General features: G+C 39.8%; 1 protein-coding gene across 2 annotated transcripts in view; it reads right to left on the bottom strand.

Moving 5' to 3' along the window:
* Positions 1-2,819: 2,819 nt before the first annotated feature.
* ice1 (KIAA0947-like (H. sapiens)) overlaps positions 2,820-24,141 on the bottom strand; it is a 77,272-nt gene continuing 55,950 nt past the window's right edge. For both annotated transcript variants that reach the window (XM_087987019.1, XM_087987018.1), the window contains 4 exons: positions 23,021-23,211; positions 21,828-21,934; positions 14,489-14,587; positions 2,820-5,655 (listed from right to left, as the gene is read on the bottom strand). In XM_087987019.1, coding sequence (XP_087843145.1) covers positions 5,459-5,655; positions 14,489-14,587; positions 21,828-21,934; positions 23,021-23,211 — 594 coding nt within the window. In that variant the 3' untranslated portion in view covers positions 2,820-5,458. The remainder of the gene's footprint in view (positions 5,656-14,488; positions 14,588-21,827; positions 21,935-23,020; positions 23,212-24,141) is intronic.

Raw genomic sequence — 24,141 nt, forward strand, 5'->3', positions numbered from 1 at the left:
TCATGACTAAGCTTTACATTTATTTTACTTAGTCCCGATTCCATCTTCCAAGCATGGTCCCCAGGATCAGTCTCTCTGTTGCTTCTGAAACACTTTCTCAAGCATATACAGAACAGATGGTTTATTTTAAAAATATCTGGGCAAGATTTTTTAAAAAATCATTGTTTTACTGATGGGTTCATTGTCTATAACTAATTGTTCCTGCAAAGGTGGAGGTGAATCATGTTTTATCAACTGATTGCCTTTTGGGTCATTACAGAGACTGATTAAATAGAGAAAATATATAAAAGGCAACCACATTGCATTGGGTGTAGATCAGTAAGCTTCATCTATGAGCAGTTGGGAGAGAGCACATCCCCTAAGACACTACCTGAAAGAGTTTGTATATCTGGGAATTCGGACACACTGGGCGTTCAGTGCAGAGGGGCAGCAGTGCTTTTCCCTTATTACTTCTTTGGTTTGTAGTTTGGAAGATAGTCTTTGTGGCTAATAGTTCGTAAGGACTATATTCCATAATTACGAGGACCAAGCATCAGGCTCTACATTAATTGAAATGACTTTATATAAAGCAACTTCTAAAAGGTTTAATTTGGAGGAGTAAGTCATGGCAGGAGACTTTAAAGATTTGATGTGCTTGTTCTGCTCTATTTGAGAAGACAGGCACAGTTAAAGGGCCTGCGTGAATGCAAGTGCAGCTCCTGGAAGCCCAGGTTTTGGACACTGTGGAGCATCGACAAGGTGGAGAATAGCATGGATAGCATGTGAGAGGTGGTTACATCACATAATAAGACTCCACAGGTTGGAAGGGAATAGGTGACCACCAATCCGAGCAAAATGTTTGGGAATGCAATACAGGCTTCTCCACTGACTATTGCCTTGCAAAACAAATATACCACTTTGAATACTGCTGGGATAATAGCCCAAGTATCTGAGGAAAGCAGCAACAGCCAAATTCATTGCACCATGATTGCCTCTGCTACATAAAGGAGGAAGGAATGAGTTGGGAATGCAAGAGTAATTGGGTATTCATTTGTAAGGGGAATGAATAAGCTTTTCTGTGGCTGCAAATGAGATTCCAGGATGGTATGTTATCTCCCTGATGCTAGGTTAAAGGATGTCTCAGAGTTGGCAAAGTAGACAGGCAGGAGGCTGGAAGAACACAGCAAGCTACGCAGCATCAGGAGTCAACGTTTCAGGTATAACCCTTCTTCTGGACTGGGGGTGGATGTGGGGAGAGCTGCAGTTAAAGGAGGCGGCAGGGGGTGGTGAAGTGGGGATAGAACAAGACAGGTAGAGGGTACCACCTGGAGAAAGTGAGGACTGCAGATGCTGGAGATCAGAGCTGAAAATGTGTTGCTGGAAAAGCGCAGCAAGTCAGGCAGCATCCAAGGAGCAGGAGAATCGACGTATCGGGCATGAGCCCTTCTTCAGGAACCACCTGGTTGATCAATAGGAGGAATGAATTTGGTTAGTGGCAGGGAGCAGTGCAAGGAGGGGGAGGGGCTGGGAAGGGAATCAGGGGATGGTAAGGGAAGTTTTGAAATTGGAGAACTCAAAATGTTGAGTCTTCCAGGCTGTAGTCTGCCCAGGTGGAAGAGGAGGTGTTTTCCTCCAACTTGTGGTTTGATTTGTTGTGGCAATGGAGGAGGCCAAGGATGGTCATGTCAGAAAGGGAGTAGGAAGGGGAGTTGAAATGGCCGGCAACTGGGAGGTCTGGCCGGCCCGTGCAGACCCGGCTGTGATGCTCGGTGAGCTGTTCCCTAGATTTATGTTTGGTGCACCCGATGTAGAGAAGACCACTAGACAAAGGACATTCTGGATGGGGAGGGTGAACAGCTAGTAGCTGTGGTACAAACTGGTACCAACAACTTAGGTTTAAACCTCAGGGCTCAGGTCCTAAAAGCAGAATATAAGGAGTTAGGAAGTAAGTTAAAAAATAGGACCTCAAAAGATAGTGCTTTTAGGATTACTGTCATTCCACATGCTGTGCAGCATGATGGCACAGTGGTTAGCACTGCAGAATCACAGCACCAGGGACCCAGCTCAGATTCCAGTTTTGGCCGACTGTATGGAGTTTACAAGTTCTCCCTGTGTCTGCATGGGTTCCTGCTGTGTGCTCCAGTTTCCTCCCATAGTTCAAAGATGCGCAGGTTAGGAGAATTACTTATGGTAAACGTGGGGTTATGGGTACAGGTGGGGTCATGGTCTGTGTGGGATGCTCTTTGGAGGGTCAGTGCAGACTTGATGGACCAAATGGTCTCTTTCTGCACTGTAGTGTTTTATGATTCTATAAAATAGCAGGACATATACTAGATGAATATGTGGCTGAAGTGATGGCGTGATGGGGAGGATTTCAGATTCCTTGGATACTGGGACAGTAAAAACTGAATAGGTTACACTTAGGCAGGAGTGAAACTGATGCCCTACGGGCAGTATTTGCTGTAGGTGGGGAGGCTTTAAACTAAAATGGCAGGGGGATGGGAATCTTTGCAATGAGTCAGAGGATGGGGAATCAAGGACAACAACAAATGACAGATAGGAGAATAAGTGATAGGCAGAGAAATCAATTTGCCTGAATAGCTTAGGAAGAAAAACTGGATGTTAGGGAGTGAAACCCATGCATTTATGTTATTTTAAAATAGCATTTGTCATTGTCATGTGAATCTCATCATATCAGTGCTGATATGGAGGTGACTTTATGTAACATGGAAAATGAAAAGAAAAAACAACGTATTTGTCACTGACATGTTTCTCTCAAAATTTACTTCCTGTTTTCACTTCCAACTGACATATTAAAATACCAACCACAAACATACAAATGTGATTCAATGTTTTACTTTAATATAAAATGCGTTGCACATGAAAATTCCAGAAGCATTTGTATAAAAAGTTATTAAAAAAACCTCAACAGAACAGTGTTATACATATTTACCTAGTATCTTTTTACACAACCCAAAACCTAAATTGCACCTGGTGACTTTTTACATAATAAACATTCCCAAATGGAACAAAAATATCAGAAACAAAGTTTCATCTAATTACAAGCATTCACAGAAAAAAAAATCACATTTTTCACTATGAATAATCATATGTACACAGCTATAAGCAGGTCTCACTTTAAGCTAACATTTGCCAATCCAGGGACCTGAGAGACTTAACACAATATCTACATAGTTACTTCCTGTATAAGTTTGGCCTTGCTTCTCCCACAATTTAAAAACAAAGATAGCTGAATCATCAGAGTACATGAGCATAATCATTCAGCATTAAACAATTACATGAAATGGGGTCACTTTCAATTAGAATCTGTGGCCAGCAAATATTTAAAAATTGTAAGTTCCAGATTTTGTTTTGTGATTATTGCACCTTTCAAGTGTTAATGCAGCGTAATCAGAAATGTCACTTAAAATAGTGGCATACTGGGAAATAATGTAAAACCACAGGAAGTGTTGTAGCCCACTTTGTCTGTTGGGTCCGCTCAAAATATCTTCAAAATGTCACTCAGTGGACTAATGTGCACCCCTGACAATCTGTGCTTGGCAAAATGCTGCTCTTATGGGTCTAGACAGTAGAATTGGTAATGCACAAAAATATTTTTAACTTGATTCACTGAACATTGACCAGCAGCAGGTGAAGAATATAGAGGCCAACAGATCTTTTTATTTGAAGAGCTACGAAACTTGGAACTGTCTTATACTGAACAAGGCAACACATTTTCTCACTGACAAATACATATGTCAGAAAGCCATGACATGGAGGTGCCAGTGTTGGACTGAGGAGGATAAAGTCAGAAGTCATATGACACCAGATTATAGTCCAACAGATTTATTTGAAATCACAAGCTTTTGGAGAGGTGTGCTCTGAAAGCTTGTGTTTTAAATAAACTTGTTAGACTACAACCTGATATTATGTGACTTCTGACTTTATGAAGAAGTGGTGTGGGTGAAATCCCTTTTCACCTAGACTAGATTGGTTGTGAAAAGTGTTGAGGTGAAAATTTTAAGACGACTGAATTTACTGCTGTGTGCTGGCCAGCTGAAATCATTTTCAGGAAGTCTGAGGGCATTAAAGACATTATTTAGGACTGAAAAGGCAAATAACAACAAAATAAATAACACTGCATGTTAATGTGGCAAACAAACAGTAAATTGCAGACCAAATGGTCAATTATTTTAAGAGCACATGACTAAGGTAAAAGAGGAAAAAATCTCTCAGAATGGTAACGAGGTTTGAAATTATTTCCCAGTATGAAGACAAGTATATTAACTGGCTATTACTTAATGACTAATCCTGCTCTGTTCGATTGACAAAATTATTTTAGTATCGTAGTTATAGTGAAAGACCAGGGAAGCAGAACAAATTGGACAACTTCATTCAAAGAATCATCATTGGCACAATGGGATGACTGACCTTCTGTGTTGTAATTCTATTACTGCTTTAGATCCTAATGGGCAAAGGTATGATTTACAATCAACCCAAAATAGGGGATAGGTGAAACTGAAAAAAAGTAGGCTAGTGTTGAGCTTCAGCATACTAGATTCAGCTGCACAACTCTTCTTGTTCTTGTTCAAAGACTGAAAGTGAAGAATACAATTTGATATAGCATTGCTCTGCCCTGTTCTGGCTAAGAATGACCTGTTATAAGAATGCATGTTACTGCCATACTCAGTATTGTTTAAGCTACAAACTAAAACATTGGAGGAATAGATAAGATTTAAAAGACTGCAAATACTGGCTAACCAAAATAAAAACGAGAAATGGCAGAATTATACAGCGGGTCTTCAGCATTTGAAAAATTTTTTTTCATGTAAAAGCATTTACAGTTTTTATTTCAGGAGTGTGATTCAATTAAGGTCTAAATGAAGCTTTTCCTGCTTTGGAGTTAAAAAGCACCTGACTTTCAACATTTAGCCATTTTAAACATTTTAAAAACGCAATCAAGTGCTTGCACTCATCATTCAAAGCAGGCTTGGAACCTACAATTTAAAAGTTTACTGCAACAAATTGAACTTTTCATAGAAATAAAAATGTTTTATAATAATGAATATGGTCTGATCTTTTTAGTTTTAGGCACAAATTCAAAAACAAATCTAAGGAAAAGTGGGATTTAAAATGTTTAAAACAAAAAAAGTCTGGCTTGGGGATACACAATGCATTATACTGTAAATGTATCCTTATACACAGGTAAATTACAGCATCACAACTCCAGGATGCATCAAAACTTGCTTCCCATCTCTCTAATAAGGTACTTTTTTGGTGGAAGGAAAGGGACTAGATTTAATACTAATGTCATATTCAAAACTGTTAATACAGACATTGGTTTAATTATCAAATATAGTATGGTGTAACAGTTTATTACTTCCAAGTGAAAACACAATTTTTGAATATTAGTTTCCCCAATAGTGATCACTTCTGGTTGACAACTACTTTCATTTCACAAACCTACTAGATACAATTCTCACGGATTCTGTATTTCACAATTTAATCTTTCACAAAAAGTCTCAAGTTCCTTTATGCAGTTGCTTGCCTCAGGAGGGATTGCTTCAGTTACTGATGCCTTCCACCTATGTAGGGCCTCCATGGCTCCTCTAGGGTTACTAGGAGCAAGGTCATAAACCGCATAAACTGCTGCTAACTGTACAGGCCATGGAACACCTGAAAACATAGTAATCAGAAACCATGATCACAAACTGTTCAATATAAAACATAGAAAACAGTCTCTGTTCAAAATATCCGATACAGAACAGATTTTCTTCCTTCCAGAATTAGCAACGGCAACTTTGAACAAGATCATTTTCCCGCATATCATGCTGTAAAACAAAGTCTTGTTAAAGATTAATTAGATGAAGGCACAGAGCATCCAGATACTCCATCAGTTCTACCAAAGGTTGGCTTCAGCACTGTTCAGTCCTACGTTCTTTATTAAATCAAATTTAATTTCTAGGTGGTGAAAAGATCTTCCTTTACTTCCCAGCTTTCGATGAACTAGTTTTGATAATTTAAGAACAAAAAAGGAAACTGAACGTAAGAGCAACAGCAGCAAGGTATCTGACCTAGCCAATATGCTTTGCAAGTCCAAAAGATCATGGCTTATCTAATTGTGGCCGAGACTCTTGCCTGGCTCCATAACTCTTGATTTCTTTGTAGATTAAAAATCCATACAACACAACCTAAATCTATCATCTAGCCTCAGCTGTTCTCTGATGTACACAATTCCAGATTAACAGCCCTGTGAGAAAATACATTTCTCCTCACGATCTTAAAAGTGGGATATCCTTTTTTTGAAGCAATGCCATGTGGTTCTAGGTTCCCCCAAAAGAGAGAGAATAAACTTTCAGCATCTATCCTATTGAACCTCCTGAGAATATTGTATGTTTCAATAAGATCTCCTCAATCTGCTAATTTCCAATCAACATAACAAATCACTCCTCAAAAAACAAACCCTTCATCTCACGAATCAACCTAGTGATCCTGCTGTGAACTCCTTCCAACTGAAGGACTTCTTTCCTAAAATAAGGAGAGCGAAACTGAGTGCAATACACTGGTGTGCTCTTACCTTGAGTAGTTACAGCAGCAGGAATTCCCCACTTTAATACTTCAGTCCTCTTGCAATAAAGGCCAAGATTCCAAGTGCTTTCCTAATTACCTGCTTTACCTACTTGATACCTTTTCTTTTAATTTGTGTGTGAGGGCACACGAATCTCTCCATCTATTTAAATAATATTCTGCTTGTCTATTTTTTCCATCAAATTGGACAAACTCTTAATTTTTCCACATTTTATTACAGGTTGGACTAAATTAGGATGACAGATTTCATTCCCTCGAGGACACCAGTGATTTGATTTGACTTGACTTATTGACTTATGACACGTTTTGTTTTGTAAGCAGTACAGGTAGTTCATAGCAAACAAGGACATACAGATCATAGGGTGAACTGAACCAGACTGATTGGTGAAAAAGGCCTATGCTAGTTCTCATTGTCAACATTAGTGAGAATAGCTTTACAATCCACATTACTGCCTAATCTTGTTAATCAATATGCTTCCTTTTGCTGACTGTATACCCTCAAAACTTCTTGTCCTCCTTATATTTGTTTCATTCGCAAATTTGGCTCCAATACAGTTGCTCTTTCATCCACCAGTCTAAAGATATGCAGGTTAGGTGGATTGGTAATGCTAAATTGCCCATAGTGTCCAGTGATGTGGAGACTAGGTGGATTAGCCATGGGAAACGCAGAGTTACAAGGATGGGGCAATGGGGCAGGTCTGGGTGGGATGTACTTCAAACGGTCGATGTGGATTCGATGAGCCGAGTGGCCGGATTCCACACTGTAGGAACTCTATGATTACTTTCTTTCATAAAATGCTTTCTGTTTGACTGTATTATCATTTTCTAAATGGTGCAATGAACAGGTGATACAAATCGAATAAGAACATAACGATGAAATATGAATAACAACAATGTGAACAATTCTATTCATTAGAATGACTAAAAACAAAACATGCAAAATGAAAAACATAACACAACCTGACTGGGTTTCTTACACATGAAACCATATTTATATATTTGCTGCCCTAAGTTGTACGTGAAGAAATTTTAAATTTAAGTCCTGAATTTGGCAAGTTAGTGATGAAGTTTTGTTAGCTTGACACTTAAATGTCAGTTATATTGTATCTGATGTGTTCTCCATGATAACGCCCCTACAAGTTCACTTTATAATCAGTCAGCGACGTTCTCAAATATAAATTTTATTGACCCGTTACCTGATAAATTCTTGTGAATTGTCCCGATGAGTACACAATGAAAAGCTTCAATTAAGTGTCTTTATTCAGCAACACAAGTTTTGTACCACAATCGCCTTGTTAGATATTAATCTTTACTGTTAGACTGTTGTGTCTCTCTCTCCAGATCTGGCAATGGGTTTGCCACTGATGTGTAAACAAGAATTATCTGGCAGCTACCCAAATTATGCCCCTTTGCAACTATTTATCAAAATTTGGACTAATTTCCCTAGTTATTACATCTTCAGCCATTTTTTTGATGAATGCAGCTGCAGCACGAGGTCACCTGAAAAGTCTAATTTTCCCTTCAGCCAAAGATTTCAGTTTTTCTTTTTTTGCAGTCATTCTAGATTATGTTTTCTGATTTTCAGGATTATAATTGCCTCTCAAAAGATGATTTCGTGACCTTTTATCTTCTTTTTTCATGTTATATGGCATCACTGGAAATTTTTGCCAATCTCCAAAAGCCACTGAATTAAGTGGTTTGCGAGGCCATTTCAGAATCAAACACATTGCTGTGGATTTTGAGTCACATGTAGGCTCGACCAAATAAGGATGACAGATTTCCTTCCCTAGAGGACACCAGTGATTTGATTTGATTTATTGTAGTCACAGGTACATAATTCCAGTGAAAAGCTTTGTTTTGTGAGCAGTACAGCAGACCATAGCAAACAAGGACATACAGATCATAAGAGTGAATTTAACCAGACTGATTGCTGAAAAAACCCTTATGCCACTTCTCAGTGTCAACATTAGTGAGAATAGCTTTATAATCCACATTTATGAGTTGAATTTCAATTTCAGCAGGTGCGTTATCATGACCCACCATCTCTGCACACCTTCCCTGTTTCATCGCTAGGACAAAATTTAACCTGTTCAATCCATCATCGTCTTTCTCGCCCTACTCTAGTCTTTTATTCCATCATTATGAAGGCTAATTCACTTGCCAGCTTCTATTACTGGTCAATGCTCAAGTTCAAGATTTTAACTTCACTTCTTTTTCTTTACTGACAGCTCAGGTTGACTAAGCATCCCAGAATGTTCTGTTTTTAATCAAATTGATATCAGACTGAATGCTTTTCACTACAAAGGATAAAATCTAGTCTGATCTGGAGTAGATAATGAATACATTCTTTCAAAGATAATACTCTCTCATCCTAAATTGATAATAACAGCAGAAACTGAAATTCAACTCATTGCCTTCTGACAGGACAGGAAACGATCCTTGAGAGCTGAGATGGGAAGGAATTTCTTCAGTCAGCGGGTGGTTAATCTGTGAAACTTAGTGCCACAGAGAGGGCTCTGGAGGCCAAGACAATGAATGTATTTAAGACAGAGACAGATAGGTTCTTGATTGGTAAGGGAATCAAGGGTTACGGTTAGAAGGCAGGAGAGTGGGGTTAACAAACGTATCCGCCATAATCGTAGAGTCAATGGGCTGAGTGGTCCAATTCTGCTCCCATATCTCGTACTCTTAAGGACAGTATCAATTCAAGAAAATATTGATTTCCTGGAGGTCTCCATTGAAGAGGCTAATCTTGGCCAAATTGCACGTATTTAGGATCCACATCCCAGAGTGCAGAATCTATTGGGCCTCCAGTTTAAGGTTTGCAGGTAAGGAGGCCTGCACCATTTCTCAGACGATCTTCTATTCGAATTTACATGTGCTAATGACTTGTTTGCAATTTTACATGCATGGGGATGTTCACACATATGAACAAATTAGGAGTACAAATCAGCCACTTCAATAAAGACACGGCTAATTGGATTACTTCACAGTCATGCACCTTCCCTACCTTCGACGTCACCCACCACCAACCCTGATAGCTCTATGTTCATGTTAAAATATTCAAAGACTGCTTCCAATGCCTTTTGACAAAGAGACCTCCAAAAACTCAGGTTTTTGAGGTGAAAGCAAATTCTCAACTGTCTGAAACCCCTACTTTTTAAACAGTGACCACAAATTCCATATTCTCCAACAAAAGGAAAAATATTTTTCTACATCCACATTGTCAACACCCTAAAGACCTTATGTGTTTCAATCAAGTCACTTCTTACTCTTCTAATCTCCAGTAGATACAAGCTCACCCTGTTCAACAAGACAACTCACCCATACCAGGAATGGTCTAGCAAATCTTCTCTGAACTGCTTCCAATGCATTCTTCCTTAAATAAAGTTGACCAATATTGCACATAGTCTGTTCTCACTCAGCATCCGTAGCAAAGTGGTGGATGCACTACAGCATCTGTGGAGGGAGAAACAGAGTTAACATAGAATCCAAAATGACTCTCCTTCAGAACCTAGTGCCAAAGAAGAGTTATGTCGGACTCAAAGTTAACTCAACTTCTCTCTCTGCAAATGCTGCCAGACCCATTGAGCTTGCTGATTTTATTTCAGTTCGCAGTGCTTTGCTTTTATTCTTACTCCTGATGTGGACGCACAAATGCCCTTGTATAACTGAAGCATTACCTCCTTACCCTTGTATTTAATTTCCCTTGCAATGAATGGGAACATTCCATTAGCTTACAAATCAACCGTTCGTAATTCATATGAACATACAAATCAGGATCAGGAGTAACCCATTCAGCCCCTTAAGCCTGTTCTGCCATTCAATAAGATCACAACTGATGTGACTGGAACATCAAATCCATATTCCGACTGACACTGATAACCTTTCAATCTCTTGTTTAACATTAATCTGTCTATTCCTTTCTTCAAGATGTTTAACAACACTCCTCCCACTACCATTTCAGCAAGAGAGTGTTTGAAAAACACTCAATCTGCAGAAGAAAGATTTTGCCTAATCTTTTGAACAGTGACCTCAAGGTTCTAGACCCTTAGGTGGAAATATGTTCTCCATATCTATCCTGTCCAAGACCCTTCAGGATTTTATTTATTTCAATCAAGTTGCCATTTACTCCTCTATCTTCCAGAGAATACAAGTCTAGTCTGTCGGACTGTTCTTCATAAAACAGCCCTACCTCATTCAAGGTATTAGACTAGTAAATGTTTTCTGAATTGTCTTCCATACAGCTTTCCTTAAATAAGGTGATCAATACTGTGCACAATACTCCAGATGCAGTCTCACCAGTGCACTTTATAACTGAAGGATAACCTTCCTACCTTTTTATTCTATTCTCCTTGCAATAAATGATAATCTCACTTTAACAAAATTAACAATAAACTACTTGCTAGATCTGCAAACAAATCTTTTATGATTCATGTACTACTACACTAACATCCCTCTGGAGCACAGAGTTCTGCAATCTCTCAACATTTAGATATTTCCTTACTTTTTCACTCTTGTGCCATAACTGCCAATTTTGCATTTTCTCACATTATCCTCCATTTGCCTGATGTTTGCTTACTCACTTAAGCTATCAATACTCCTTTGTAGCCTTCTTATTTGCTCTTCTCAACCAACCTTTGTACCATGAGCAAACTTAGTAACCATATCTATGGCCCCTTTATCCAGGCCTTTATATAGATTGTAATGCATTGTGTGCCACAGACATTAGTGTTTTCCACATCTTGCCACCAGAAAATGACCTGTTTATGCCTAGGCTTTTTCCTGTTAGCTATCTAATCTTACATCTATGCCAATGCTTTTTCTCCATTTAATAAGCAATCACCTTTGACATGGCACTTTATCAAAGCCTTCTGGAAATCTAAGTACAGTACATGCCACATTTTCCCTTTATCCACAGCACATGTTTTTGTAAGGAATTTCAATATATTGGTTAACATGGTTTCCTTTTGAAATAAGCCACATGGTCAGAGTGAAGGAGACTTTGCCAAATTGAGAGAGAGATAGAGCGAGTAAGTAGCACTTTGGGTCAAAGTTAAGTCAAAGATAGGTTTACCGTTAAAAAAGGTTTCCAGGTTGAGATGACAGCAGGAGATGAATTAAGTCATGGATTGAGAGGCTTGCACAACCAAAAATGGTGTGATGTCACTACTGCAGGGAAAGCAGCCGATTAGAAATATAGTGACCAAACATGCTTGCCAATCTTCATAGTGAACATTGGGTACTTAGTTTGTGTTTAAACATGTCAATGTTTTTCACTCTCTTTTTGAGAAATAGTTCATTCAGTTTCATAGCTAGTTCTTTGAGAGTCCAAGAGTAACAAATAGTTTTTAAAATTCAGGTTGGCTGATTAGAAAGAAGTGGAGTGTACAACCTATGGTATGTGTGAAGTCATGGACATACTATATGTCCCAGACAAAACATGTGCAGAGATGTCACTGTTATGAACCTATGAGGCATGGACTATGTGGATAGCACGTATAAGGAGGTCACTACACTGCAGAGTAGAAGCGTACTAGTGGAGAGGGAAATGGATGATTACTACGCAGTCTAGAAAAACCAGTCAAGTAGTGCAAGAGTTCCCAAGTCTATCTTGTTTGCTATTTGTTATTCTACTTTGAAAACCGTTTAGAACCACGGTGTCTCAAGGAAGTGCAAAGAGAGCCAAGACTCTGGCACCATGGGAGAGTCAGCTGCAAAGGGGAGGAGAAAGGAAAACAGAAGAGCAACAGTTATACAAGATTCCATAGTCGGGAATCAAGCATGTGATTCCGAGATGGTGCATTGCTCCTCTGGTGCCAGGATCACAGAAATCCTTCTGGGGGCTTTGGGTTGGGGGTGGGTTGGGTATTAGGCAGAAGTTCGGGTCCCTACTGGCACAAACAACATGGTAGGAACAGGAATAAAGGTCCTGCAATCAGATCTCAGGGAGTTAGGAAGGAGATTAAAAACAGTTCCTCAAGTGTCTCAGGATTACACCTAGTACCACCTGTCAGAAGTGTGAAGCAATACTCTGCAGCTCCAACAACACTTAAGAAGCTTGAGACAATCCATGGCAAAGCAGCCCACTTGATTGGCAACACATCCACAAACATTCACTCTACCACTGACATTCAGAGGCCTCAGTGTGTCCTACCTTCAATATGCAGTGCAGAGGCTCGCCAAAGGTCCTGAGACAGCAACTTCCACTGTGACCAGTACCATTGAGAAGGACAAGGCCACCAGATATGTAGGAAGATCACTATCTGCAAGATTCCTTCCATGCCATTCACCATCCTGACTTGGAAATAAGATTGCTGCTCCTTCATTGTTGCTTGGTCAAAATTTTTCAATTCCCTTCCTGATGGCGTTATGAGTTTACTTACAGCATATGGGACTGCAGCAAACCAAGAAAACACAGCTTGCACACCCTCTCATGGGAAACTAGCAACAGACAATATACGCTGTTCCAGCCAGTGACACCCATGTCCCATTAGTGAATATGCTTGCCCCTTTGATGAGTCTAGAAATGGTGGACAAACTTAAAAATGAGGGTCATGGCACTTTGTTCCAACATGAGGAAGAAGTATTTTATCAGACTTTGGAATTCTCTACCACACAGGGCTGTGGAAACTCAGTCTTCCGAGTATGTCTAAGGTAGTGAGTGATAGATTTCTGATTACCTGTAGTGCAGACAGCTATGGGGGTGGGGTGGGTAAAAGACATTGATGTGTTAGATTGGCCATGATTATACTGAATGGTGGGGCAGGCTCGATGGGCTGAATGGTTCAGTCTTATGTTTTCCTTTCATCAAAACCATATTAATTTGGCCTGATTACCTTAAACATTTTTAAGTACCCAGCTAAACAACTTTAATAACAGTTTCTCTCATCTTTCCCCGATGACATGTGACCCTAACTGGCCTGTTATCTTCTACCCTCCGTCACCCTCCCTTTTATAAGATGTCTAGGAAAGTCCTCCCACCAAGCCCTAACTGAAACTCTCGTGTAGCCAAACAGATTGGCTGACCCCAAAGTTACTAATGAATATGATTGGCTGGCAGCCTCAGAGATGGTACCTCCACTCATGCGAATAGTAAATGTCTTGCGTTCAATCACTGAACAGTTACTACATAGGTGGGAAGGACTGTGCGATAGTCCTGATCAATGGCAATGTGTTCCCATCAATCTCTATCAGCTTTGACTTTTCCAGTGGTGGGATAGAAAAATTGGAAAAATTATGCCCTAAAATCCTTCTTGCTAAATAAAATGGTGAAGGTTTGTCTGCCTTTGGCATCAACCCAGAAAGAATATTGTGCAACAATTCAGTAAATAAACTCAAATGATTAAAGTGGATTTAAATCTATGACTGATTGATGTAAACTTCACTTTTAACAGTCGGCAAGTGTGTCTATTAACAATTTAGTAAACAACATTTCTATGCTAAATACTAAATGCGGTGGAATAGTGTTAGCAATCCAGAACCCAAGCCTAATGTTCTAGGGGCATGAATATGAATTCCATACATGTCAGCTGGTGGAATTTGAATTCAATAAAAATGTGGAAATGTATAAAAGCTAGTCTAATGGTGACCATGTAACCACCATCGACTGTCATAAGTACCCAACCTTGTTCACTAATATTCTTTAGGGAAATAGATTGGTCAGCCTAACCCAGTCTGGTCTAGATTAGATTAGATTAGATTAGATTACATTACATTACAGTGTGGAAACATGTGACACCAGATGTGCAGCAATGCAGCCAATACTTAATTGCTCTCTGGTCAAGTAAGGATGGGCAATAAATGACGACAAAGCCAAACACATGACAGAGAAAGGTAAAAAGTCTCAAAGTCAAGTGTTTGTTAAGATGCAAAATTTAAGCAACAAGTTCCTTTGACCGAAATATATGTGGACACTTACCTTCTTGAAAAGCCTGCTGGAGAAACTGGTTCATCACTGCAGCCATGTTTCTTACAGCAACTAAAGATTCTTTCTTCAGTCCTTGCTGCCCCAGGTGTCCTTTTAATTAAATAAAACCCAGTAAAATATAAATATTTCTGACCACAATTCTATACTGTCTTACAGAACACTTATAATATTGAATACTTTAATGGGCAAAACTGATACAGAATAGTCACTTATCTTAACCCCATTCTCCTGCCAAGAACCTCTTAAATATATTGGTCCTATTTCTGACTTACAAAAATGCAAACATTGCAATTCCCCTCAGCAACGAGGATGCGCATCTGTTTCAGAGCAGAACCAGCAGGCACACAGGAGTGGCTGGCCCACTCCAATAGTGATGAACCCAATGAAACAGAGTAAAGTGTCAACACAGGACCATCATTCACTATAATAACCTAGCAGTGGCATTGGCCTGCCAGCTCTAAATATACACTATATATTTTGTTGCAAAACACACACTGTATTGCTGCAACACACTATAACAGAAGAACAATATAAAAGCACAAAAATAAAAGAAAATAATCCACTCTTAGTTATTCATACTGAAATGGACAGAAATAAATGTAAACAATAGCAGTCAACTTTGTTAAAAATCACACAACACCAGGTTATAGTCCAACAGGTTTAATTGGAAGCACACTAGCTTTCGGAGCGACGTTTAACCACCTGATGAAGGAGCAGCGCTCCGAAAGCGAGTGTGCTTCCAATTAAACCTGTTGGACTATAACCTGGTGGTGTGTGATTTTTAACTTTGGACAGCCCAGTCCAACACCGGCATCTCCAAATCATGGCAGTTAACGTTGTGTTTCTTTACTCACTGGAACCATGCAATAAACCGGTGAGGGGATTTTTTAGATACCTAAAATGCATTTTAAATTCACTACAAATGCAGTTCAAATAGTAATAGTGAATACAAATGTTCATTGCTACAAAGTGCAAGAAAATTCTGCAGATGCTGGAAACATGGACAGAAAAGCAAATGGTGGAAGTACTCAGGACAGACAGCATCCTTGGAGAAAGTGTAAATACCAGGTTATGATCTTTATCAGTAAAGAACAGTACAGCTCATCAGCAAAAAAAAATTAGAGATTTAATAGTTCATGTGCAAATGGAAAGACAAGGCAGGAAAGGAGTGAGAGAAGGAAATAACTGAAAGGAAGGCTTTTGATAGGAGTTGCAATGAGGAGAGGCTAAGTAACAAGAAAAGGTGGTAGTGCACAGAAAGAAATGAGGTTGTAATGCAGATATAAACAAAAAGATGGGTCTGGAGGAAATTGTGAATGCAATACCAGATTAATTGCCATCATTTGCTTGGCACAGCAATAATGATGCTGAACTCAATGCTGAGGTTGGAAGGTTATGGCTTTACCATCACTCTTGTCCACACCCCATGACAAAGGCCTCCCCTTTGTTCCTTCCTTTCACGATATCTCCCATACTCCACCTGCCTCTAATCTGTTTTATCACTAAGTTCATCCAGTTCTGATGAAATGTCATCTCAACCTGATCTGTTTACAGTTTCCAGTATTTCCATTGTTGATTTAAGAGCAACAGAACACAGCTAACAATTGCAGTCTAGTTAGGATATCCTAAATAAAAACACTCAAATATATTCCAGATTGTGTGAAAGAAAATGGAAACATTAGGCTGATTAAAATTAAGTTCAAGTGTGCTCTTCATGGAGATAAATATTCAAAGCTCCTTGCTTATTAATTATTCTCAACAGCGGATGAAATCAATAAAACGTATATAAGACCATAGACACAGGAGCAGAATTAGGCCATTTGGCCCATCAAGTCTGCTCCTCCATTCAACCATGCCTGATATTCCCCTTCTCCTGCCTTCTCCCTTGAACCCCTTACTAATCAAGAACCTATCTCTAAAGCAAAATCTGAAAGAACTTCAGATGCTGCAAATCAGAAACCAAAACAGATATTGCTGGAAAAATTCAGCTGGTCTGGCAGTTTACAGTTAACATTTCGGGTCGACTGATCTTTCCTCAGGACCTGTTCTGAGGAAGAGACACTCAACCAGAAACATTAACACTGATTTCTCTCCGCAAATGCTGCTAGACCTGCTGAGCTTTTCCAAGAACTTATCTATCTCAGTCTTAAATACATTCATTGACTTGGCCGCCAACAGCATTGTGACAATGAATTCAACAGATTAACCACCAACTGAATGAAGGAATTCCTCCTCTTCTCAGTTCCAAAGGATCATCCCTTCATTCTGAGGCTGCGCCCTCAGGTCCTAATCTCTCCTCCTAGTGAAGGCATCTTCTCCACATCCACTCAATCCAGGTCTGTCAGTAATCTTTAAGTTTCAATCGGATCACTTCTTGTCCTTCCAAACTCCATCGGGAGGATATTGTGAAACTTGAAAGGGTTCAGAAAAGATTTACAAGGATGTTGCCAGAGGTGGAGGAATTGAGGTATGGGGAGAAGCTGAATAGGCTGGGGCTGTTTTCCCTGGAGTATCAGAGACTGAGGGGTGACCTTATAGGAGGTTTATAAAGTCATGAGGGGCATGGATAGAATAAATAGGCAAGGCTTTTTTCCCTGGGGTGGGGGAATGCAAAACTAGAGGGCATAGGTTTATGGTGAGAGGGGAAAGATATAAAATGGACATAAGGGGCAACCTTTTTACACAGAGGGTGGTTTGGATTAGATTAGATTCCCTACAGTATGCAAACAGGCCCTACGGCCCAACATGTCCACACCGACCCTCTGAAGAGTAACCCACCGAGACCCATTCCCCTACCTGATATTTATCCCTGACTAATGCACCTTACACTATGGGCAATTTAGCACGGCCAATTCACCTGACCAGCACATCTTTGCATTGTGGGAGGAAACTGGAGCACCCAGAGGAAACCCATGCAAACACAGGGAGAATGTGCAAACTCCACACAGTCACGCAAGGTGGGAATCGAACCCAGAGCCCTGGCGCTGTGAGGCAACAGGGCTAATCACTGTGCCACCGTACACATCGTGCGTGTATGGAATGAGCTGCCAAAGGAAGTGGTGGAGGTTGGTTCAATTATAGCATTTAAAAGGCACCTGGATGGGCATATTCATAGGAAGGTTGAGAGAGATATGGGCCAAGTGCTGGAAAATGGGACTAGATCAGGTTAGGATATCTAGTCGGCATGGACGAGTTGGACCAAAGGGTCTGTTTCCGTGCTGTGTGTGTCTATGACTAGATATACACACCCAGAGTCCTCGACTGTTCCTCATATGACAAGCCCTTCATCTCTGGGAACATTCTTGCAAACCTCTTCTGGACTACCGCCAATGCCAGCACATCCTTCCTTAAGTATGGGACCCAAAACTGCTCACAATACTCCAAATACAGTCTGACCAGTGCTGTATACAGCCTCAGCAGTACATCTCTGTCTTGCATTCTAGCCCTCTCGAAATGATTGGTAGCATTGCATTTTCTTTCCTAACTGCAACTGAACTGGTATGTAAGAGAGTCATGAACTAGGATTCCCAAGTCCCTCCTGTGCTTCAGATTTCAAAACCTTTCCCCATTTAGAAAATAGTTGACACCTCCGTTCATTTGTCAAAAGTGCATAACCTCACACTTTTCCACACTGTATTCCATCTGAGACTTCTTTGTCCACTCTCCTAGCTGGTCCAAATCCTTTTACAACCTGCTTACTTCCTCAACACTACCTGCCCATCAATCTATCTTTTGTGTTATCTGCAAACTTAGCAACAATGCCCTCAGTTCCTTCATCCACATCACCACATGCAACATGAATACTTGTGGTCCCAACACAGACCACTTCAGAAGACTACTAGTCAATGGCCGCATTCCAGAAAAAAGATCCCTTTACCCCTTCTCTGTCTTCTACCAGTCAGCCAATTCTATAACCATGGCAGTACCTTGCCCTTAACACCATGGAGCTCTTGTCTTATCTAAGAACCTCCTGTGTGGCACCTTGTCAAAGGCCTTTTGAAAATCCAAATAGATCATGCCCACGGGCTCTCCTTTGTCTAATTTGCTCGTTACCTCCTCAAACGAATTGTAAAAGATTTGACTCAGTCCTATTTTACCTTTCACTTCCAAGTAGTCTGCAATCTCATCCTTAATATTGGACTGTAAAAATCTTATTAACTACTGAAGTCAGGCTAACCAGCCGATAGTTTCTTGTCTTCTGACTTGATCTGTTCTTAAACAGGGGTGTTACATTAGCCATTTTCCAATTCTCTAGAATGTTCTTAGACTCCAATGATTCCCGAAAACAAAATCACCATTTTTGTCTCTACAATCGCCTCAACTATCTCCTTCAGAATTCTGGAGTTTCGTCCATCTGATCCAGATGATTTATCCACCTTCTAGCCTTTCAGCTTCCCAAAAACCTTCTCCTTAGGTGATAGCCACTACACTTACTCTGCCCCTGACTCTTTTGAAGTTCTGATATGCTACGGAGCCTTCCACCATGAAAACTGTTGCAAAGTACCTATTCATTTCCTCTGCCATTTCTTGGCTCCCCAACCTCATCTCTCAGTGGTGCAGCCTTGCCTCTCTCTTACCTTTTACATACCTACAAAAACTCTTGAAATCTTGGATTTTACTAGCCAGCTTACTCTCATATTTCATCTTCTATTTTCAGCCCTCAATTTTTTTTTTTTAAGTTATCCTCTGCTAGTTTTTAAAGGCTTCCCAATCCTTTGACTACCAGTAATCTAATCACATTGTATACCTTTCCTTTTGCTTTTTTGCTGTCTTTGACTTCTCTTGTCAGCCATGGTTACCTCTTCGTCCCCTTAGTATGCTGCTGCTTCCTTTTGATGGATCTCTGGCGTGCCTCCCCAGAAACTCCTGCCATTGCTGCTCCACCAATTTGCTTACTGGGCTTTCTTACCAACTCTGGCCAGCACCTCATTTATGCCTTTGTAGTTATCTTTAATCAATTGTAATACCGTTACATCTGATTACAGCTTCTCCCCTCAAACTGCGGGGTGAATTGATCACTTACCCGCAAGGCTTCCTTCATCTTCAGCTCCCTAACAAAGTCCGCTTCATTACACATCACCAAATCCAGCACTGCCTGTTTCCCAGTGTGCTCTACCACAAGCTGAGCCAAAGAATCATCTGGTGAACTGTCCACAAATTCTTCTTCTTGAGATCTGCTACCAGCCTGATTTTCCCAGTCCACCTGCATATTGAAATCCCCCAAGAGTATTGCCATAGTACCTCTTTTACATGCCTTTTCTATGTCCGGAGTTATTTTCTTCCCCATGTCCTGACTGGTGTTAGGAGACCTGTACACAATTCCAATCAGACTGTTTTCTCCTTTATGGTTTCTCAACTCTACTCTCAGATTCTATGCCTTCTAACTCTATATCACTTCTTGCTATTGACTTAAATTTTATTTCTTACTAACAAGCCATCTGTCAGTTCTTACTAACTGTCCCCTCTGTCATCTGCCTTCCTTTCGAAAGGATGTCTATCTTGGATATTTAGTTCTTTGCCCTGATTCCATTACAGCCACGACTCTGTGATACCCACAATATTGTACCTGCCAATTTCAACCTGCGCTACAACCTCATTTATCTTGTTTTGTTTGCTCTACGCATTTAAGTACAACACCCTCAGCTCTGAGTTGACTGTCTCCCTTCTTATAGCTATCCCCTTATCTGCTGTGTCTGAAGTTAGATTTCTGAACTTTTCAGTTTTTTTCCATCCTATTACTGGTTATGGAAACAGCCTCAGAATGAAGGGATAACCCTTTGGAACTGAGAAGAGGAGGAATTTCTTCATTCAGATGGTGGTTAACCTGTTGAATTCATTGTCACAGAACACTGTGGGAGGCCAAGTCAATGAGTGTATTTAAGACCGAGATAGATAAGTTCTTGGAAAAGCTCAGCTGAGCCGTCCCCCCTTTAACTATTTCCATAATTGCATACAACTGACTCTTTAATCTTGTTGGCCTATACCAATTTGCTCTTGACTCAGTTAATACTCCAGAGATGATCACCTGTTCGGTTCTGCTTTTTAATTTAGCTCCAAGTTGCTCATATTCCCTCAGCAGAGCCTCTTTCCACTTTTACTGTTGGTATCTATGTGGACCATGACAACTGTAGCTTGGCCTGACCACTCCAAAGTCCTCTGCAGCCCAGATGAGATTTCCTGAACCCAGGCAGGCAACACAGCCTGCAGGACTATTGATTATGGCCACAGTCTATTCCCCTGACTATACTATCCTTGATTACAATTACATTTCTCTTTTCTCCATCCTCTTGAATGGCTCCTTGTACCATGGTGCTATGGTCAGATTGTTGATCCTCCCTACAGCCCCACTCCCAAACACACAGGGAGCAACAATCTCAAATCTGTTGGACAAGCTCAAAGGCTAAAGCTCCTTCAGCACTATCCACCTGCCTCATATGTAGTCACACCCTTCTGCCCCTGACCGAATTTGAGGTAAGTTAAGGGGTGTGAATGCCTTCTGAAACACAGAATCCAGGTAACTCTTCCACTTCCTGATACGTCGGTGAAGAGTCCTGGGCCTAGCATTTCCATTATATGGTTCTTGATTTGTTTTTTTTAAAATTTTGTATTGTCTTTTTAGTTTGTAGCTTGTTATTATTTCCACTATTTATCTTCAACTGAAAGAGGTTGATATAGACAAATTAGTAGCTGTTGCCAACCAATGAAATTACAATTTACACTGTTTTGTGCTCGTCCCCTAATCCTGGTCTTCAATTTTATCCTGTTTAAAAAATGCTTACAAGCTAAAAACATCAGCAAAAGCACCCCTTGCCCTCTGCATGACCTCTCACGCTGTATCCAAATTTCATGAACTATATATTCACTCGGGTAGAGTCTCATTCTGGAAGAGATTTCTCCTTCATGACCATGCAAAACGTACAGGACAACCAAGTTCGAGATAGTGTTTGTTTTACTATTTACTTTCCTTTTGGATTTGAGAAAAAAATGTTCCTTTGTGTGAATGACAACTTTTGAAAATGGGTTGGATGTTTTTCTTTGTTAAAAAAGATTCCCAAATTAATCTGATAACCTCAATAGAGAATTAAGAAAAAATTACACAGTATATTCAAAAAGATTGCCATAACCTACTGCCCTACAAAATAAATTTGATGCAAAAACAAGATATATGCTGCATAATAAAAGAAGAGTGAAGGTTAAACTTTAAATTTTACATAATTTTTACTTCATAAAATCAGAAGGTTGAAAAAGCCAATGTGGCATTACCTGTACCTCATAATTCACAGAATCTTCAACTATGTTAAGTATAGTTTTCCATAATCAAATTAATTACCAATAAGTCTCATGACGCCTGCCACTGTAGCATCTGGAACATTTGGCATATTTGCTTGTCCTCTTCTGCGTTTCATCCATTTATCCATTACAGGCCACACCTCTGTCCTAAAAGAAAAAAAAGCAGAGAAGTCAACAATAATAAAAAAAAGAGAATGCACATTATAAACATTCCACCAAAATGATAGCAAAACAGCACTTTACTGAGAAATACTACCAAAGAAAAGCATTTCACTTCTGATATATTTGCCATCTCACTGGATTGGAAGTAGAGTGAAAGCATTAATTATATCATGCAAAAGGAAATGTCAGTGCCGTGCACCCCACTAGCTGCTCTTAATTTCCTAATGGTCTTTTGAGAGATTGGGGATCAGCCTCAAATATCAATTAAAACAAAAATGTCATAGCCTTTGGATGATTCTGTACTGCAATAAAATTTTGGTTTGACAAGCATGGCAATTTTGAGTGCATTTCAGAAAACATGGTTCTTAATTTGATGCAGCCGTGTGACTATAGCCTTAAACATGCTAATAAAATATTAGAATTATTGTTTAAACTGGCTCGTGCTGGTTATGCCTCTGAAAGAAGACTTTCAAAACTTTCTATGTTCAATCCAGCAATCATCACTGACTAGCAATCATAAATTTGAACCACAGCTTATTTTAATCCCACTCAAGCCTGGGACTGAGGATAATGTTAGCACCTAACTGAATTATCTAACTGTTCAGCTCAGTTATAAACTCAGATATGAAACAAACCGTACCATGCCTTTCATAGTAATCAGTGTTATGGTAGGAATGACTGGGCTGTATACGTTAACTCACCACGATCTTCATCGCCTCGAAGATCAAGGGCAGCAGATACATGGGAATATCACCCAAAAGTCCCCCTCTAATTCTCCAGCACCCTGACTTGGAGTTATTTCATCATCTGTTGGTGTCGCTGGGTTAAAAATCCTGGAATTCCCTTCCTAACAATGTTGCGGCTGTACCTACATTCCAAGTATTGCTGTAGTTCAAGATTAACCACTACTACTTCCAGGGTAACTACAGGTGGGCAATAAATGTTGGCCCAGATTGTGAATCTCCATCCCATGAACAGATAAAAAAAATTGATCCATCGAGTACATGGAATTATGCACACATTCAAATCATTTAAATGGTCATTTTAGAATCAAGCATATCTCTGAATTACCTTATGAAATTGTTGTGTGTCCATGACCATGGCTGTTGAGAACACAGCAAATCTATCGCGTAAATCAGCTCCCACATATCATCATTAAAATCCATGCCGTATTCATTACTTGTTCGGAATCCCACTTTAGGACTCTGCTGCATGGCAATAAGGAAACTCGAAACCAAAGGACTAATATCTAGGGGGGAATTCTGAAAAATTAAATAAGTACATATGAGAATTAAATCTCTCTGCTTGTTGAAGACGCAGCTTCATCAACGATCTCCAAAGAAAGTGGACAGATCTGGCAACTGAATTCTAATAAACAGGCAAGGTAACATTTTCACTTTCTGCTGCGAGAACACTGAAAAGATCATTTGTGGCTTCCCTCTGCTTTAATTATAAAAATGAGATTGTAATTTTGTGAAGGGAAAGGAGGAGGAACTCATCTAATATGTACTAGGAGCTTTCTTCATTTATGCATTTCTATCTCAGCAAGCAGGGAAGCAGTGCTGGCTTTAATTCTGGAGAAAGAGTAAAAAAAGTTTGCATTCACTAGAAAATACTGTTGCCAGTGTGGGAATAAAGGAGGAGGCGGTAGTCATTTTGCATTGGATAAAAATAAGGCACTTAAGAGACTGGTTGTCTTCAAAAGGGGAAAAAAAAATCCTGAACCAGATGGGATGCACCCCATTTGTGGCAGCCTAGTCAAAATCTCCTTAGATATACAACATAGAACATTACAGCAGAGTACAGGCCCTTCGGTCCTCGAGATTGCGCCAACCTAGGAAACCAATCTGAAGTCCATCTAACCTACACTATTCCATTTTCATCCATATGTCTATCCAATGATCATTTAAATCCTCTTAATGTTTGTGAGTCCACTACTGTTGCAGGCAGGGCATTCCATGCCCTTACTACTCTTGACTCAAACTTCACTCAGTAATTCAACAAACCAAACTTCGTTTATTCATTAAACGAAACAAACTTCATGCATTCATTCAATTAATCAAATTTCATTCATTAATTCATGGACTCAAACTTAATGAGTGAAGTTTGAGTCAATGATTCAAACTTCATTCATTAATTCACTGACTCAATCATCACTCATTCGTTCAATGAATCAAACTGTGTTCATTCAT

Source organism: Chiloscyllium plagiosum, unplaced genomic scaffold, assembly GCF_037043375.1.
Source record: "Chiloscyllium plagiosum isolate Xiang-an unplaced genomic scaffold, Cpla_swu_hap1 HiC_scaffold_5, whole genome shotgun sequence".
Lineage (NCBI taxonomy): Eukaryota > Metazoa > Chordata > Chondrichthyes > Orectolobiformes > Hemiscylliidae > Chiloscyllium > Chiloscyllium plagiosum.